The sequence below is a fragment of the Meles meles genome, chromosome 1, assembly GCF_922984935.1.
Source record: "Meles meles chromosome 1, mMelMel3.1 paternal haplotype, whole genome shotgun sequence".
In the NCBI taxonomy this organism is placed as follows: domain Eukaryota; kingdom Metazoa; phylum Chordata; class Mammalia; order Carnivora; family Mustelidae; genus Meles; species Meles meles.
The window spans coordinates 172,596,174-172,614,495 of record NC_060066.1 but is presented as its reverse complement, the minus strand read 5'-3'; the positions used below and the strand labels follow the sequence as shown (position 1 = coordinate 172,614,495).

At 54.1% G+C, this 18,322-nt stretch overlaps 1 protein-coding gene across 1 annotated transcript; it reads left to right on the top strand.

The window, feature by feature from the left end:
* Positions 1 to 739: 739 nt before the first annotated feature.
* Positions 740 to 12,660, top strand: BSND (barttin CLCNK type accessory subunit beta). The gene is made up of 4 exons (XM_046018442.1): positions 740 to 1,122; positions 7,308 to 7,402; positions 9,320 to 9,565; positions 10,455 to 12,660. The coding sequence occupies exons 1-4, from the start codon at positions 946 to 948 to the stop codon at positions 10,867 to 10,869; spliced, it is 933 nt and encodes a 310-aa protein (XP_045874398.1). The 5' UTR covers positions 740 to 945; the 3' UTR covers positions 10,870 to 12,660.
* The last annotated feature ends 5,662 nt before the right edge of the window (positions 12,661 to 18,322 follow it).

Sequence of the window (18,322 nt, the reverse complement as noted above, 5' to 3'; positions counted from 1 at the left end):
CAGCCATTGTCCCCATTGTACAGGGGAGGAAAGCTGAGGCACAGAGAGGGGTTTTGATCAAGAGTACACTGCCCTTCGGCAGAGGAGCCGGAATCTGCAGCCTGGCCACCAGAGCCCATGCTTTGGACCTTCATCCCCAGTGAGGCGGTATCCCGTGGTGGCTAGGCGCAAAGCCTCTGGGTTCCAGTTCTAGCTGCTGTGCCATTTCTACCTGTGTGACCTTGGGCATTCTACCCCCTGTCCTCCTCTGTTAAGTGGAGCTGGTAGGAGTTGCCTCACGGGGTCCCCTTCAGTGAGTTAAAACCTGTAACACGTTTACAACAGGGTCATGCCTACAAGCCACCATCCAGTAGATAAGAGCTGTTATTCCTGAACCCCAAATGGACCCATGACCTTGAAGAGTCCAGAGTGCTTCAGGATCCTAAAGTGCTGGCCCGGGGGACCCTGAAATCTTCCAGCGGCATGCCAGTGTCTTTTGGCTGTGGGATTGTACCCTGCTTCCCTGGCCGGATGGCACGGGGCCACCTGTCCAGCCCTGCTCAGCCCCACACAGGCAAATGAGGTGATGTTGAAGTCTTGGCTAGGGCTCAGCCCCTGAAACCTCCCCCTGTCCCTCCCTCGTGTTTTCCCTCATTCAGATTCTCTCTCTCTCTCTCTCTCTCACACACACACACACACACACACATGCAAGCACTGGCTGGGCCCAGAGGGAAGGTGAGAGGGAGTGAAGGTGGAGGGGGGTGGCACAGGGCCATCGAAGCGTAGCTCCTCCAGCCTGGCGCACGGTGCACCCGACTGCAGCTGGCCCTGGAGGGAGCCGCCCTCCCTTGAACTTGGAGCCCCAGCTTGCAGTGGTCCTGGAGCGTCGTCCTTCTCTGTGTGAGCGTGTGCGGGTATCTGCAGGGTTTGCCGGCCCCCCTCCTACCTGGGCCCGGCCAGGCAGCCATGGCCGACGAGAAGACCTTCCGCATCGGCTTCATTGTGCTGGGGCTCTTCCTGCTGGCCCTCGGCACGTTCCTCATGAGCCACGACCGGCCCCAGGTCTACGGCACCTTCTACGCCATGGGCTGCATCATGGTGATCGGGGGCGTCATCTGGAGCATGTGCCAATGCTACCCCAAGGTAGGCAGTGGCCGCGTCGGGAGGGCTGCTGGCCCAGGCCCAGGATGGTTGGGAACTGTGCTTCTGTTCTGGGTATGGTCCCCCATCTTTCACTGGTTTTTCCATCCTCCCCTCTTCCCCTCTCTCTTTTCTTCCCTCTGCCCTCCTGAGCATCCCTCCCTCCCTCGATCCCTCCTTCTGTTCCGTCCCTCTCTCCATCCCTCCGTCACTCCCTTCATGCCTCCCTCACGTAAGGACTAATCAGAAGCCCCTTGGGTCTGGAACCCTGAATCATGAAGGAGACGCAGGAAACCCAACCCACGATCCTGTGCTTGCAGCCACAGCTAATGAGTAGTTTGCCGCCTGCCAGGCATTCTTGCTTTCACGGAGTACATAGTTCATCCTCATCTGGAACTTTCTGGTACTGTCTGTAGTTCATTTCAGAGCGGAGTGAAGAAGTACCAGGCTCAGAAAGGTGAGGTTCCTCAGCTCCCAAGTGTCAGAGTCAGGGTTGCAGCTCAGCCACATAGGACTTAAAGTATAAGAACCCCCTCGGAGGGCTTTCCTTGTGTCCAGGAACTGTGGAGAGTCCCGGGGCGGGTCTGCAGTAACCTTGCTGATGTGGGTGGGGCAGCGCTCTGTTCTTCCGTTTAACGTACTCCTAGCCTTATCAGTGACTTAGTGATGAGAAGAGCACTGGTTTGGGAGTCCCGAGTTCTAGTTCCAGCTCTGTCTCAAACTCTGTGGGACTTTGCCTTTCTGAACCTTGGTTACTTTCATTTGTAAAAGGGGCCCCAAGCTCCTACTTCTTCCAGTCTCGTGGAGTTATTATGAAGACCAGAGAAGAGACAGGACAGAGGACTGTTTTGTGACGAGTAGGGTGTTATATAGAGGAGAAGAGCTTCCAATCTCACTGTTGCTGGTCCTCCCAACAATGTGTGGAACATGTCAGGAGCTGTAATCCTTCAGGGCCCAGAGAGGATAAGCAACTTTTCCGAGGTCGCACAACTGGTCAGACAGACCCAGGGAGAGAAGGAGAGAACTTGGGCTCTGTCTCTAACTGCTGGGCAGACTTTGGTCAAGAACCTTTCCTCTCAGAGCCTGTTTCCTCATTTGCACAAAGTGTGTGTCAGGAAGAGGGGGTGGGAAAGGGGGTGCTTCGAGGGGCCCCATGGGTCCTGACACGTAAGGATATAGGCCTCCAGGTCCCGGGCAGCCCCCACGACATGCAGCCCCCTTCCACCTCCCACCTGGCTGGCTGTGCGGGGTTCTGGGGAAGAGGGAGGTAGCTCCTGGGGGCCTGGGCCCCGCTCTCCCCAGCCCTGCCCCCTCCACAGGCCAGCCCCGGGCTTCAGCATGTTCAGTGCTGGGGCAGTCTGGACTGGTTTGTAGCCATTTACTGAGCAGTTTACAGTCAACTAGCCTCTGTCTGTGCAATGCCCTGAGCACAGGTCACCGTGAGAAGAGGTCCCTAGGACCCAAGCCACCTGTGTCCCCACCTCTGTTGTCATCCTCCCAGTGAGGAGGAGGCTGGATCCTGGGCCCTGGCAAGGGGACAGCAGGGGTATGGAGGGCCGTGTCCTTCCTGTCCTCTCCCCCTTTACCAGAGGTGGCTCTGCAGGGAGGTGGGGGGTGGAAGGCAGAGGGACCCAGTGGCAGTGACGGGTGAGGGAGAAAGGGGAGAGGGAACCCTACTGGGTATTAATGAGTAACTGTTGATAGATTCACGTGTTCAGGTGCTGGGGCGGCAGCAAGGCAGGGTAGAAACAGTGTGCGCTTTCGTGTCCAGCAGGCCCAGCTTCAACTCCCTCCTCCCTCTGCCTCTCTTCCGTGACCTTGGTGGAGCCTTGCATGGGCCCGTGTGGGGAACCAGTGGGGTCTTGTGTCGGGGAGCCGGCATCACACACTGTCCTCAGGAATGGTGTTTGTGGCACTGGGCAGGTCTCCGAATGTGTGTGCAGGGGTGTGGGCACTGGTGTGGGTCTGTGTGAGTGTGTGTTTCAGAGACACAGGCAAGGAAAGAAAATGTGCTGTGGACCAGAGAGGTGTGCTAGAGGGAGGGGCCCTGCCTCCCACATTGTCTCTGTGCCTGGCCCATCAGAGCCCTCGGCAAAAGCTGGTGCCCATCCTCCCCTCCCTCTCAGTGCCCCACAAATGGGAATTTTCTGGATTGAATGAAATATAAATATAAGGGTAGGGAATCAGCCAATTAAGATATAACAGTAACAAGATTTGAGCTGTCCCTGTCTTTGAAGGACTGTTGATCTTGTCAGGGAGATCATTTTCTGCCTGTTGGGGAGGGAGTAGGCTTCACGGAGAAGATGAGCTGGCCTTTGTAGGCTAAGCGCAAGTTTGCCAAGCAGAGAAGATGGGGGAAAACTTCCCAGGAAGAAGGAACAGCACGATCAAAAGAATGAGGTAAAAGCAAGGAGAGTGGGTCAACATGGCTGTTGCCCAGCGGCAGTTGGAAGGAAGGTGGAGACAGAGTGGACTCAGCTCTGCAGGGCCTGGGATGCCATGCTAAACAATTGGGATCTTACCCTTTAGTTGACGAGACAAGAGAAGGGACATGACTAGATTTGCAGTTCAGGGAAGTTATCAGGCTGACATCTGAGAGGAGGAAGGGGCAACTAGGCCAGTGGAGGAAGCTCCTACACTGGGCTGGGTGAGAAGTGATGGGCCCCTGCACTGCAGCAGCATTTGAACACAGGACTGCAGGAACTGAGAAGACATTGCTCATTCAGCAAATGTTCAGTCTCTGCTGTGGTTGGATATAGGACTGAGCTTCTACTGAGCTTATCTCACTGACTTTCTGAAGTAGACTTGGTCAGATGTGGTGGTCAGCCGGACTTCAGGCATGACAGGAGGAGGAACTGGGGCAAAGTTAGAAGATGGGACAGTCAGGGATGCTGTGTCCATTGAGGGGGGCTGGGCTGTTGGGAGAAGGGAAGGGTTGGCAGAGAAAGCAGGGCCTGTCCCTGTCTGGTTTCTGTGTCTCCCACAGCTCCCCAGTCCCCTCTCCTGTATGCTTCACTAGAGTCCAGGACCAGGCCCCTGACTGGTGGTGAATGGATCTGTCTTCTCCATGGGTATCCCTCTCTCCCTCTGCTTCCTTCCTTTGGTGACTGCTTGGTGCTCTGCTGAAACACAAATCTGTCTGTATATTCTCCTGCTGAGAACTCCTCCAGGGCTCCCATTGCTTCTGGCTAAACAGTGAACTCCTTAGTCTGACGTTCTTGGATCTACATAGTCTGGTATCCCCTCACCAGTTTCAACTCTGTCCCCCTCTCTTTAAAGGACTTGTGTTCTAACACATTCTAGACTTTCCTTTTCTATCAGGCTCTTCATTGTGGTGGTAATGGTGATGATGTATTGTGATGATGATGATGGTAATAGTGAACATCACCGTGGTGATGATGGAGATGGTGGTGGGGTGGTATGATATGATGATAATATTGATGGAGGGGATGATGGTGGTAGTAGTGGTGATGGTGATGAGCCTGTGATATGATGATGATGGTGATGGTTGTAGTAAGGGTGATAATGGTGATGTGTTGGTAGTGATGATGGTGATGGTGGTGATGGAGATGATGGTGATGATGGTGATGTGATGATAATATGATGATGCTGATGGGGATGATGATAGCAGAAAGGTGATGATGGTGGCGATGGTGACAATGATATGGCGGTGGTGGTGATGGTGATGATGGTAATAGTGATCATCATCATGGGGATGATGGAGATGGTGGTGGGGGTAGTGTGATGATGGTGATGGTTGTAGTAAGGTGATAATTGTGATGGTGATGATGATATGATGATGATGTTGATAGAGGTGATGATGGAAGTAGTGATGGTGATGATATGATGATGGAGGTGATGATGGTGGTAGTGATGGTGATGATGGTGATGGTTGCAGTAATGGTGATGATGGTGATGTGTTGTTGTTGGTGATGATGATGATGGTGATGGTGGTGATGGAGATGATGGTGGTGATAGTGATGATGATAATATGATGTTGATGGAGCTCCTGATAGTAATAGTGGTGGTGATGATGGTGATAGTGATGGTAATGACACAATGATAATGTTGATGGAGATCATGATAGTGGTAGTGGTGGTGATGATGGTGATGGTTGTAGTAGTGGTGATGATGGTGATGGTAGTCACGGTGGTGACGGTGATGATGATAGTAGTGGTGCTGATAGATGATGGTTGCAGTAATGGTGATGATGTTGATGGAGATGATGGTGGTGGTGATGATGGTGATGGTTGTAGTAATGGTGATAATGGTGATGTGTTGCTAGTGGTGAGGTGATGATAGTGATGGTGGTAATGGAGAAGAGGATATGACGATGATGTTGATGGAGATGATGGTGGTGGTGGTGATGATGGTGATGGTTGTAGTAATGGTGATAATGGTGATGGTAGAGGTGGGCGTAGTGGGTGTAGTGATAATGATGATGATGATGATGGTGAAGAGGAGAAATGGGAGGAAGCGTTGATTGGGCCATGAGGTAATGAGGCAGAGGAAGGGGAAGCTTCTAAGAAGTACAGAGCCTGCTGGCAAGTGCAGGGCATCCTTGGAGAGTGTGGAAGCTACCGAGTTCCATTCCTTATTTCTAGACATTTCAAGAAAGCTCACTCCGCATAGGAGTTGTAGGAACCTCTCTATCCATCATTCCCTTCCTCCCAGCAGGATGGAGTTTTCTGGGGCAGACAAGTGTCTTTTACTCATCACGTTCTGTAGGAAGAGACAAAAGGAATTGCTGTTTATGACCCTGTTATAACACAGTGGGGTCTTGTCAAATATTTGTTGAACAAATTTTCAGTTGAGGAGAGCAAGACTCAAAGAGGTCAAATAATTTCATCTTCAGTAGCATGAACTATGGTTTACTGAGCAGGTATCATGTGCCTAGCATTGTGCCAAGGGCTTCCTTCTACATTATCTCATGGGATCCTCACGGCAACCCTAGGAGACAGGTATCTCCAGCCCCATTTAAAGAAATTGTGGTAAAATATGCATAACATAAAATTTACTGTCCTAACCAATTTTAAGTGTACAGTTTTTTAAAATACATACATTTTTTTATTTTTTAGTCATCTCTACACCAATATGAGGCTCAAACCCGCAACTCCCAGATCAAGAGTCAGCTCTCCCCAGCTGAGTGAGCAGGATGCCCCTACAGTTCATAGTGTTCATTAAACGCACACTGTTGTGCACATCTCCAGAAGTCTTTCCATCTTGCCAAACTGAAACTTACTACCCATTAAATGGAAACTCCCCACCCCTCTCCCTCCAGTCTGTGGCAACCACCATTTTACTCTGCCTATGAATTTGACTATTGTGGTTACCTCATGGAAGTGGACTCCTACAGCATCTTTCTCTTTGTTACTAGCTTATTTCTTCAAGGCTCGTTCATGCTGTAGCTTGTGTCCGAGCTGCCTGACTTTCTAAGGCTGAATAATGACCCATTGTGTGTATGTGCCACATTTTCTTGATCCGTTCATCTGCTGTTGACACTTGGGTTGTTTCCACCTTGTGGCTGTTGTGAACAGTGCCCGCCAATATCTCTTTGAGGTTAACCCCTTTTATAGAGAGGCACATAGAGGCTCTGAGCAGAGAGAAGACCAGCCCAAGGAAGGGATCTTCCGCAGTCTTCCAGACCCCAAAAGCAGGGCTCCTCTGTCTCATCCCACTGAATCCTTTATGACCTCCCTCCCCTCTGCCACCCGGTCCCCAGCCCACGTGCTGCACTTGCAGAGACTTCCTGATCCTTTAATATTCCAGTACGGGGACTAGTGGGTGCAATTACAGCCATTCACCTCCCTGCCCCCCACCACAGCCTCTGTGCCAAGAAATACATGACACTCACTCACCAGATATGGATGAAGCCCCTACACTGTGCCAGGCACATTCTAGGCACTGGACAAGTACCCTGGGAAGTGACAAGACACCAGTCCTCTGGGGCAGGGATGTTTGGTTCATTTGCTCAGTGCTGCCCCCTAGTGCCTGGAAGGCTGCCTGGCACACAGCTGGTGCTCGGTAAATGTCTGTTGGGTGAAGAGCTCCTGGGAGCAAGAGCCCAGAGATGCCTCCGCCCCCTGGAGCTGGGCCCTGAGCAGGCCCCTTTGCTGTCATCGAGAGGCCCCCCCTGGTCAGGATGGCTGTGGAAGCCACAGAGAAGCCTTCTTTCCTTTGCCCTGCAGATCACCTTCATACCCGCTGACTCTGACTTCCAAGGCATCCTGTCCCCAAAGGCGCTGGGCCTGCTGGAGAATGGGCTCGCTGCTGAGATGAAGAGGTAGGTGTCAGGCTCTCCAGGACAGGGGTGGAGCAGGGGGAGCCCCTCAGGCCAGTCTCCTCTTTCAGTGGGGGGTGATGGAGTGGGGTGGGGGATGTCCGTCTGCTGGGTCCAGCTTCCCGCTTTGCCCCCTCGCTTACTGAGAGCATGCTGTTTGAAATCAGGGCTTGCTTTGAACCCTCAGTTCTACAAGGGAGGCATTATTATCCTCATTTTAAAGATTAGGGAACTGAGGCTCAGGGACTTTGTCCTGTCTGAGAGCAAATTCGTGGCTGACCCAAATAAAAAACAGGTGTGGCCCTAAATCCCAAACAGCTGTGACAGCCCCTATGACAAACAAGGGGCATGTGGACAGCCAGACACAGCCCTGTGGCTCTCCACTTACTGGCTGTGGGATTTGGGAAATGCAACATGCCTCTCTTTGCCCCATCTGCAAAATAGGGGTACTAATCACACCTTTCTCCCAGAGCTGCAGGGAGGGGTGAGGGAGTTAATGTAAGGAAGCACTAAGAACAGAACCTGGTGCGTGGTGGACCCTGTCTCAGTGTGTCTTCATGAGCAAGACATGTTTTCTATCAACCTGAGATCAAAGCAAGCAGTTGGCACTCATCACTTCCTTCAGTCCTCATAGGAACCCTGGGAAGTAGGGCTGTTGAACCCTTTACACAGGCAGGAAATTGAGGCTCAAGAAGCACAGCACAGGGTGCACGGGTAGCTCAGTCAGTTAAGCATCTGACTCGATTTCAGCTCAGGTCACGATCCCAGGGTTGTGAGATCGAGCCCCGCCTCTAGCTCTGCGCTGGGCATGGAGCCTGCTTGGGATTCTCTCCCTCTCCCCTTCTCTTCCTCTCTCTCTAAAACAAAACAAACAAGCAAGCAAACAGAAAAAGAAGTATAATCACAGGCCTCAAACCTCCCAGGAAGCCATGGACGGACCAGACTAGACCCGCCTCCTTGGAGGTGCCAGGCCTGGCTCCCCGGGACACAGCAGCGAGCACTCCTGCCCTGGATGGGAGTGGGGTCCTCCACACCCTCTGGAGACTGTGACTCTGCACTCAAAAGGCCAGGCTGCAGATCCAGGGTCTGTGGCCAGGGCTCTGGAACTCTCTGCTTTGCTTGCAGAAAAAGGCAGTGATGATATTTTCTTTTCCTGGCGTACAGAGTGACCACATGTCCCCAGGGGAGTGAGGTGGCTAGACCCTGGTTGGGCGTAGGACTGGTCACACAGGAAGAGCCACTGCACGGAGCTGAGCCCTGGGCTCCTCTTGTGTGATCTTGGGCAAGGGATCTAGTCCCTGGGCCTCACTTCCTGGAGGGGCTGTAGAGCACATAGGGAAGGGGACGGGATGGGACGTCTGGAGCCCCAGCACTGTCACCTGGTGTTTGAGGTGCTCGGGGCAACCCAGCCCAGGTCTCCATGCTTCCCTGCTCCCAGGTAAGGTGGGGATTCGAGGAGCCACCTGATGCAGCCTGAGGCAAGGAGCACCCACTAACCAGGCTGTTGCTGCTGTTGCGTCCTCAACTGAACCACGGGAACGATCGCTCTGCTTCACGGTGCAGGATAAATGCGGTGGGAGGTGTGGGCTCTTAGCTCACCGTCTGCAGCGCAGCACATGCTCCGTCAATGCAAACTGGTCTGCGGTTCACAAGTGGACTCTTGGGGTTAACTTTGGGGATGTGCGGTGAGAGGAGCACTGACTGGTCTGAGAGTCTGAGCTCTGCCAAGACTTTTTGGGCCTCAGTTTCCCCATCCGTGTACTGGGTACATTTACATCCCCTAAAGGTTTGAGGTTAGGGGAGACCAGATGTCCAGGGCAGCAGGGATAGGGGGAAACATACTGATGTCTCCTCCTGTGATGTTCGCTAAGTGGACTCACCTGCCTGTTCTTTTTCTGCTCTCTGTCGTGCCCTGCCCAGCCCCCAGCCCCCATATGTCAGGCTGTGGGAGGAAGCCGCCTATGACCAGAGCCTGCCTGACTTCAGCCACATCCAGATGAAGGTCATGGGCTACCATGAAGACCCTCGCCCACTGCTGATCCCCCAGCCAGGAGCCAGCGATGGAGGACCCCGTGATGCTCAGGGCTGGATGGAGGCTGCGGTGGTCATCCACAGAGGCTCAGATGAGGACGAGGGAGAAAGCAACCCACCTCCGAGCAGGCCTGGGTGAGTGGGCAGAGTGCAGGGGTGGGGGTGCTGCTCAGCTCCTGCGTGAAGCAGGCAGGGCTGTGGGCCACTCAGGGCCGGTTGGGGACATTTGGGAGTAGAGAGGGCTGGGGGTGCGTGGGGAGACCCTGAGAGGCAGCAGGTAGAGCAGACACACGAGTCTGGCACACTCTGACTAAGACACACTTAGTCGCCCAGGCCTGGGTTCAAATCCCAGCTCCTCACTGCGTAGCTTTGGCAGGTTTCTTACCCTCTTGAGCCTCAGTTACCCCACGTGGGAGCAATAGCTCCCGCCTCAGAGGGCTGTTGTGAGAGCTGGGACAGCAAGTTCAAATCTGAACTCTGTTGCTGATGCGCTCTGTGACCTCGGGCTGGGCACTCGCGCCCGTCCCGTCCCAGGCTGGTTATGACCCAGGTTCCCATCCATCCATTTATTCACTCATCCCACCAACACTGCCGGGCACCTACTCCCACCAGACCGCAAAGGCTCCCACCCTGCAGGAGCTCCCAGTCCAATGGGGGATGTGACAAGGGAACAGAAGGGGACACTGTGTGTGTGGTGGAGGCTAAGTGCCCACTGGAGACCCTGAGTGGCCAGAGAGGCTGGTAAAGAACCTGGTTTATATCACAACATGGGGATCATAACATAACAATGCCCATTTCTTGAGCACCTACTATGTGTGCAATGGACTTTACACTCGCCATGTGCTGTAATCCTCAGAGACAACCATAAGAGAGTAAGATTATGCTGTCCCACTTTATAGGGGAGGACACTGAGACCCAGACAGGCAAACTCACCTACCCTGGGCCTTGCAGCTAGTGGCTAGAACTGGGACCCAGACATTCTGACTCAGGGCTACCCTGGCTCTCTGGGCCTTTGCTCCTGCAGCCTCCAGGCCTGTCCCCGGGGCCCTGCACCCTTGGCTTCCTTCCAAGATGAGCTGGATGTGGACTCCAGTGAGGGCGGCAGCCCCAACCCCTCGCCCCCAGAAGGGGAGGAGCCTCATCGCCCAGCTCGGGAGCCCTGGGCCTGCAAGTGCCAGCTGGACCGCTTCCACGACTTCGCCCTGATCGACGCCCCCATGACAGAGGATGCGCCCCCAGAGGGCCAGCGGCAGGCTGCTGCCCTGTCCAGCTGTTGGCAGCCATCCCAGAGGACAAAGGAGGAGGAAGAGAAGGCTTCAGACACAGGCGCAGAGGAGCCAGAGCAGGAAGAAGAAGACTTGTACTATGGGCTGCCAGACAGCCCTGGGGACCCTCTCCCAGACAAGGAAGTGGGCTTTGAGCCTGATGCCCAGGCCTGAGATGGATCTGCTCCCTGGGTTCTAGCCCCGCACTGCTGCTAACCCCCATGTGACCTCACAGGGCCTCAGTGTCCCTGTCTGCAAAATGGGGTTATGTGGAGGTTCATGCGAGACAGCGGGCCGGAGAGTACTTGGAGGGCTCAAAGCAGAGCTCAGGGAGGGGATGCTTGCTGACCGGGCTGCATTGCTTTCACTGTTCACTTTCTTTGGTGAAGTGTTGAAGGTAAAATACGGTTCCCTGAGAAGATTTGCAGCCGCTGGGGCCCTCAAGAGCCTTTTCTGCCTCTCCCCAAAGCGGGCCTCTGAGCAGGACTCTCCTTGGTGCTATCTCTGAGGTCCTGATCCTCGGTGAAGGCTCAGGGTGCCTGTTCCTGTGAAGTCCTGTAGCCACACCCTGATGTCCCCTCCAATGTCCCGTACCCAGGTGGATGGTGTGATCTGTCTTCATCAGAGCTAACCATGTCCATCCTGCCCAAGTCTGTCCTGTGTCTCCCATCACCCCAGATCCAAAACCTTCCGTGGACCTTCTGACTTTCTCTCTGGTCAGCCCCGGGCCACAACCTCTGCTCCTCCAATGCCAAGTCCTCCTTCACTCCCCCGAGCCCGTCCCAAGCTGTCCCCTCCACCAGCATGCCCTTTGCTTCCGTGTCTGTCTGGCAAATTCATGCTCATCCTTCAAACCCCGGCACAGATGCCCGTCCTATGCTCATCCTTCAAACCCTGGCACAGATGCCCGTCCTATGCTGTCACCTCCCAGAATGAGTTACTTCTGGCTCCTCTGTGCCACCTGTGGGTCTTGTACATTGCTGGAGGGTGACGGCCAGCTCAAGGCTAGACTTCGGCACTACTCACCTGGGTATCTCCTGTGCTCAGATCAGCAGTCATCGAAGGCTTATAAAACTGACAGAGCCTTTTGCAGATAACATCCCCATCCCCCAACTCTTAGACCCCCAGGCCCCTCACCCTCAGGCATTCAAACCTCCAAATGGCCTGCATCTGAGTCACAAAGGCAGGCAGAAAGGCCACAGAGAAACCCCCTTCCCTGCAGAATATGTCTGCATTGGCTGAGGATGGGGGATGAGGTGAAGCCTCCTGGCTTGATTCGGTTGGATTCGGGGGCATTTGCTGAGTACCTACTGTGTGCTGAACACAAAGCCAGGACTTTTAGGAGGAGAAAAACATGAACTGATAAGGTTCTTACCCTCCAAGAGCTTACCATTTATTGAACTTAGTGCCTTGTAAGCTAGGAACGGAGTGCTGAGTGCAAGCCAAGGAGGGCGCAGAGAAGTTAGAAATGGACAGTGGACTCCAGAGGCAGCCGAGTGACAACCACACCACCCATGGAATGCAGGGACAGGTGGCTCAGGCTGCCTGAGCAGGTCCTGAAGATACATGACTGTACTGCAACTCTGCTGTGTCTCGCTTTGATCAGGCTGATCTGTGCTGTGTCCCGAGCGTGGACGGCAGCGGCTTCAGAGAAGGGGGCAGCAGCACGACTTCCCATGAGGTCTGCGCACTCAGAACTTGCACCCTGGCCCACTGGGAGGAGGGGACCTTCATCTAGGGTAGGCTTCTGGGTTAGGGGTGGAGATCTCCGCTGAGGGAAGGGACTGCCCCCTGGGCTGAGTCAGAAATGCATGCCCCTGTGTTGCCTGGGTTGTCCTCATTGCTTAAGCCCCCATTTGGTTTCAGCTCAGGCCCTGGTCTCAGGGTCATGAGATCAAGTCCCACATCTGACTCCGCACTCAGCACAGTGCTGAGTCACAGAGTCACAGACTCTGCCCCCCACCCCAATAAAATAAATAAGTGAAATCTAAAAAAAAAAAAAAAAAAAAAAATTAAAAAAAAAAAGAAGTGTACGCCCCTGGAAACACTCCTCTTTCATTCTGGGTCATTACTACCTCCTGTAGTGAGGGCTGCCCCCAGGTGCATGCCCTCTGCTGTAACACGGTCCCACCAATAGCCCCGAGACAGTGGACATGGCAAGGTGCCACGTGTTCCTGTGTCCTGCTTCCTGAGGTCAGGCAGCAGGTGACCTGCATCAGAAGGGCTGTCTGGGCAAATAACTAAAATAAAGTTTTCAGTGTTTAAAGGGGTCACTTTCACCTGCAAATTCCTTTATGTGAAACCACCTGTTTCTCCTCTGGGCAGGCAAAATAAGGCACCGTGGGCACCCTGTGGAAAGCGAATGTCAAGCACGGGGGGCATGACCCCACAGGACAGCTGTGTGGTCCAGAAGGCCTGGAGTGGCCGCGCACGTCTGAATCACAACTGCAGCGCCTTCCCCAGACCTCCCCAGAGAACCCAGAGCCCCGAGCTGTCGGCCGGCCAGCAGAGAAACTAACCCAGTCCGAGCATGGGACAGGGGAGGGTTGTGCTCGGGGCAGCAGGGAGAGATGGTGAGATTCAGGCTTTGCCAGTCCTGGCTCCCCCTACATCCCCCATCTGCTAGATGGGGAACTGGTACACCTGGTCTGCCCTGGACAGTCCTGGTTTATGCCCACTGTCCCTGCCCACTGACTGTTCGTGCACATTTTCACTATGAAAGTCATCCCGCTTGGATGGTAAATGATATAGTCACCCTACACTGTGAACTTGGGTGAGTCTGGTTGCCTCTGGGGCTCCTGCTTTCCTTATGTGCCAAAGGGAGGTGATGGCCCCCTGCCTTTGACTTCCGCAGAGTTAGGCAGTGGGGGTATTTGACAGACTCGGTCTGCCGATGCCGTGCAGGAGAGGGTCGCCGGGAGCTCACCCGTAGTTAATATCAGGTTTATTACTCATGGCAGTGAGAAGGATGGACCCCATGGGAACTGGGTCTCAGAGGGTGTGAGAAGGGCTTACCAAGAGGGGATTTGAGGGAGGGTCTAGGGAAGCAGGGCTCTGCTCCATGCTGGAATGTGTCGGCAAGCAGGGCTAACTGTGCGGTTAGCCAATGTGATCTAGAAGGAGGGAAGGCCAGGTCCAAGCTGAAAGCTGTCATTGGCAAAGGGACAGCAGGCACAGCCCAGCCAGGAGAAGGCAGCGTGGGCATCGGCGGTGGCTCGGAAACAGTGTTCGTGCTTACCTGTGCTCAGCCGTGGCTCCCGAGTCATGATTTGCCAACATGGCCCCAGCATGGGCTTGCCTGACGCTGGTGTTCTGTGGAATTGTTCACGTTCAACAGGACACCGAGGCTGAGCTGCGAGGGCCGGGCTGGCCCCTGGCTGACAGGCCATTGTTCTTCCTTAGGACTCACTGCCTGAGGGGGAGGTGCTCCCCTGGGGCTTGCTAGTGACTATGGGGGACATGGGGTGGGGAGGAGAACGTGCTACGGATTTCGTTTGAAAGGAAGGGTCTGCAGCTCTTTTTTTAACGTTTGAGGAGCAAGGGGGCAGAGGGGCTCTCATTCCATTCCACTCTGACCTCCCCAAACTCCATGATCTGCCTCGCCAGCTGGTTACACCTGAACACCCACCACTGTGCTCTGTTCTCTTGGCCTTGAGAACTTTCCGTCTTCACCAAGAACATGGGTCTCTGGGATGGCCCCTCTCGTTGGCTGACGAGCTGGGAGGAGGGTGAAGTCTTCCTGCAGGTCCGGGGGGGTGGGGCGCTGTATGGACCTGAGGCCGTGGCAAGCCCTGGGATGTCAGCCCTCAGCCCCAGGCTCCAGATCCGTGTACCATGGCAGAAATTTCTGCTCTTTTCACCCTCCAGTCAGGTCAGGGGGAGTTTGGAATTTTCCACTGTCTGGGGAGGGAAAGGTCGGGAGGGATAGTCCCTGCCCTTAACTGGGAGAGTGGTCCTGGGGGCAGTGAGCTTGGCCTTGCCCTGACCTTGGGCACCCCCTCCCCAGGCTCTGTCCCTATTTGCCATGTGATTAGGTAGAGGCAGACATGATTTCACTTCTATTCCCAGTCCTTAAGCACTGTTCCAGTTGCCCTCATGCCTATTACCCCAGCCGGTCCTCACAGCAGCTCTGGGGACAGATCTGTCAACCCTATGCTGTACATGTTTGTTCCAAATCCCAGACTCTGGAGTCAGAAAGACCTGGGCTTGCACTCAGCCTCTGGCAGTTCCTTACTGTGTGACTTTGGACAAGTCGCTGCCCCTCTCTGAGCCTCAGTGTCCACATGTGTGCAATGGGAGGATGTTTTGGGGAACTGATGGATGTTATGCTCCTGGCACATAGCAGGTGCTGGAACAGCATCAACATGTCTTTCCTTTCCTCTCTGGGTCTCCGCTTCCTCCTCTGTGCAAAGCGGATCAAATTGGCAGTAGGTGAGTGAATTCCCCAGTAAGATGATGCATGGGAAAACTCTTTGCAAAGGGCACAGATGTCTATGGTGTGCCAGCTGTTGGGGGGCAAGTAAGCTGACAGCGAGCAGCAGGGAGCTAAGGCTCCCACTGCAAGGTACCCCCCGCTGTAGAGGTACCGAGCAGGAGCAGGAATGGGAGGAAGGAGCAGCGTTCTGGCGAGAGTGGTGGTGTTCCTGGAGTGAGGAGGAAGAACAGGACCATGCTGGCCAAGCCAGGCATCAGACAGAGCTCCGGGCACCTGCTGAGTGTCAGGGGCTGTATGTATATTAGCTCTCTGAACTGGATTCTCCCTCCAGCCTTGAGAGAATGGCATCCCCTGGGGCAGAGCTAGGATTCACATGTAAGTCCCCTATGCCTGTGATCTTTTCGCTCTATGTCGTCTGGTCCGCACGTATCACGCGGACTCTGCTCGCCTGATCTCATGTCAGCCTCAAAACCTGCAAGGTTGGTGGGGCGCCTGGGTGGCTCAGTGGGTTAAAGCCTCTGCCTTCGGGTCGGGTCGTGATCTCAGGGTCCTGGGATCGAGCCCCGCATTGGGCTCTGTGCTCAGCAAGGAGCCTGCTTCCCTCTCTCTCTCTGCCTACCTCTCTGCCTACTTGTGATCTCTCTCTCTCTCTATCAAATGAATAAATAAAATATTAAAAAAAAACAAAACAAAAAACCCTGCAAGGTTGGTGTGTTGTCCCCACTTTACAGATGAGGAAATGGGCTCAGAGAAGTGGACGAATGTGCCCATCCTCCCAGAGTAGGGCTGAATGGAGGAGAGAAGGTAGAGCTATGGAACCCTTCCATTCCTGGCACGAATTATCCAGTAGGTCCTGGTCATTCCATCCCTGCTGAGGACGGGAGAAAGACACACAGCAATACATCAGGCAGTGAAGTTCCATTGAGCACTTAACTGCTTGTGTCTTTCCCTGTGCTAGTGCTGTGGGCAGACATGCCCCTGCTCCCACACCTTCCATGACTCCCTATTGCCCACAGTATAAGGACAGATTCCTCAGCCTCCTGTTTGAGACCTTTCGTGATCTGCCCCAACTGCCCTTAATGGCTGATTTGTTCGCCCCTTCCCAGGGCAGCAGCCAACCTGATCTTTCCCACCATGCTGCCTGTGTTTAGGCCCTTACCTATGCCTGATGCCTTCCGTCCCCTTCTCTATCATCCCTCAAGGTCTGGCGCAAATTCCAACTACTCCTGAGGCTGGAGCTGTCCCTCTCTCCCCTCCCAGGACAGAACCCATCCCCACCCCACCCTCTCCTTGACGTCCTTCCCATACGGGGTGCCCTGTTCTGGTCCCAGCCCTCCTTATGTGACTAGCTAAGTGTGTGTCAGTCTCCCCACCTGGACTGGGAGGTCCTTTGAGGAAAGGGGCCTCTTCCTAGTCACAGTTCTATCCCCAGAACTTAGCAAAAGCAAAGGGCAGGAGAGTTGTTGCAACAGAATGAAATATACCCAGATTGAACCAGGGGCCCACTCTGAAGGCTCTCTGGTTCAGGAGGAGGAGCACTGGCTTGAGTATCATCAGTCTGAGTTCGAGGCTGGGTTTCCCTCTGGCAAGCTCTGTGACTTTGGCTAAGAGCAGGTGAGAAGGTGCCTGCAAAGTGCTCAGTGTCTGGTGCCTGGTGATCCCTCAGTAAATGGAGGTTTTCATTATTGGCACTGCTCTCAGAGATGAGGGGAATGTGTATGAGCCGTGGACATCAGTAGCCCGTGTGAACTTGGGGTTGCTCACCCACCCCTGTATTATCAGCACTTCCCCAGTGTAGGTCACTGGACCAGGCGGGGCTTGCAGCATCAGACTTTCCTGGGAAGTTTTAAAAGTCCAGTGTCCTTGAACCACCTCCAGAGAGATCTGGGATGGTCTGACTTTTGAATAAACAAGCCAGATGATTCTAAAGTACACAAGGACTTAGTCTTTTGTTTTTAAATGGGTTACTAAGAACTGGAATATTTGGAAGGGGACCCAGAGAAGGTGGGGGTTGTAAGCCACAATTTAAACAAGAGAATGAAAGGACAAAGGTATCTCAGGAAGAGGGCATGATGTAGGCAAAGCCCCACAGGAGAGAAGGAGGAAGAGGCTCCTAGAATGTAGTGGAGAGTAGCAGGCTGAAGGGATGCTGGATGAAGTTAGAGAGGGAGGCTAGAACTTGGTCATGGGGTTCCTTGAATTCCTAGTGTGGGGCTCATATTTGATCCGATGGGCAAGTGGGATCCATGGATGGTTCTTGAGCAGAGAAGTGACATGAAGAAAGAAATGTTGAGAGTATATTCTGGTTAGGAGATGCAAAAGAGAAAGGAGGGGAACATACTGGTGGCAAGAAGGCAGGCATGTGGCCTATGGCATGAATTCAGTTTCCAACCTGGCCTGTGAAAGGTTTTTTTTCCTCCTGTGGTAGTAGTACTGGGTGACTGTCAGGTCACGACTGAAGCTTGGTGGAGGCAGTGTTCCAGATTCCTCAATGCTGAGCACCAGCCCCATCGTGCAGAACATCCTGCCGTGGTGGAGGCTGGGTCTTCCGTGCAAGACACCAGAACTCTGGCCAGGTGGTGCCCAGTCCAGAGATCACTTTGGGGAGGGTAGGGGAGCGCCAGAGAGACCCAGAAAGTGCCTGAGTCAGATAACAGGTCCCCCAGGTGATTTTTCACAGGGTGAATGTTCCTGGCCACCTGTTAATCCCCCGTGTTGAACCCGACAAGCGCAGACCTGGGGTGGTGGGTAGGTGGGTGACAGCAGGCTTGGGATGCCTGATCATCCTGCCTGGGGGAAGAGAAGGGGAGGGAAGATGTCATTCTTCCTTCCTTCATTTATTCTGGCTACAGACGCTCATCAAGCACCTGCTGATCCCATCCATGTTCTAGGCATTGGAGATGCCTGTCTGGGGGGGGGGGGGGGGGCACTCCCATAGGATTATTGCAGAATGAACAGTGACAAGTCAGTGTGGTCACTGCTGGGCAGAGGGAAGCACAATAGGGTTTTGGCCCTGCCTGGGGAGCCAGCAAGAGCTTCTCAGAGAGGTGACTCGAACAAAGCTATATCTGAAGCATTCACTAGGGAAGAAAGGGGAGGGAGACCAGCTTGAAGGAAGGCTGGGAGCCCCGAGTCACCCCACCATGCTGCAGGACTGACCCAGGGGAAGGTGTGAGTAGAACTCAGGGTAGG

Coding starts and splice junctions, on each gene's coding strand:
- BSND (XM_046018442.1), top strand. CDS start 946: ATGGCCGACGAGAAGACCTTCCGCATCGGCTTCATTGTGCTGGGGCTC. Junction 1,123..7,307: donor TGTGCCAATGCTACCCCAAG/GTAGGCAGTGGC, acceptor TTTGCCCTGCAG/ATCACCTTCATACCCGCTGA. Junction 7,403..9,319: donor CTCGCTGCTGAGATGAAGAG/GTAGGTGTCAGG, acceptor TGCCCTGCCCAG/CCCCCAGCCCCCATATGTCA.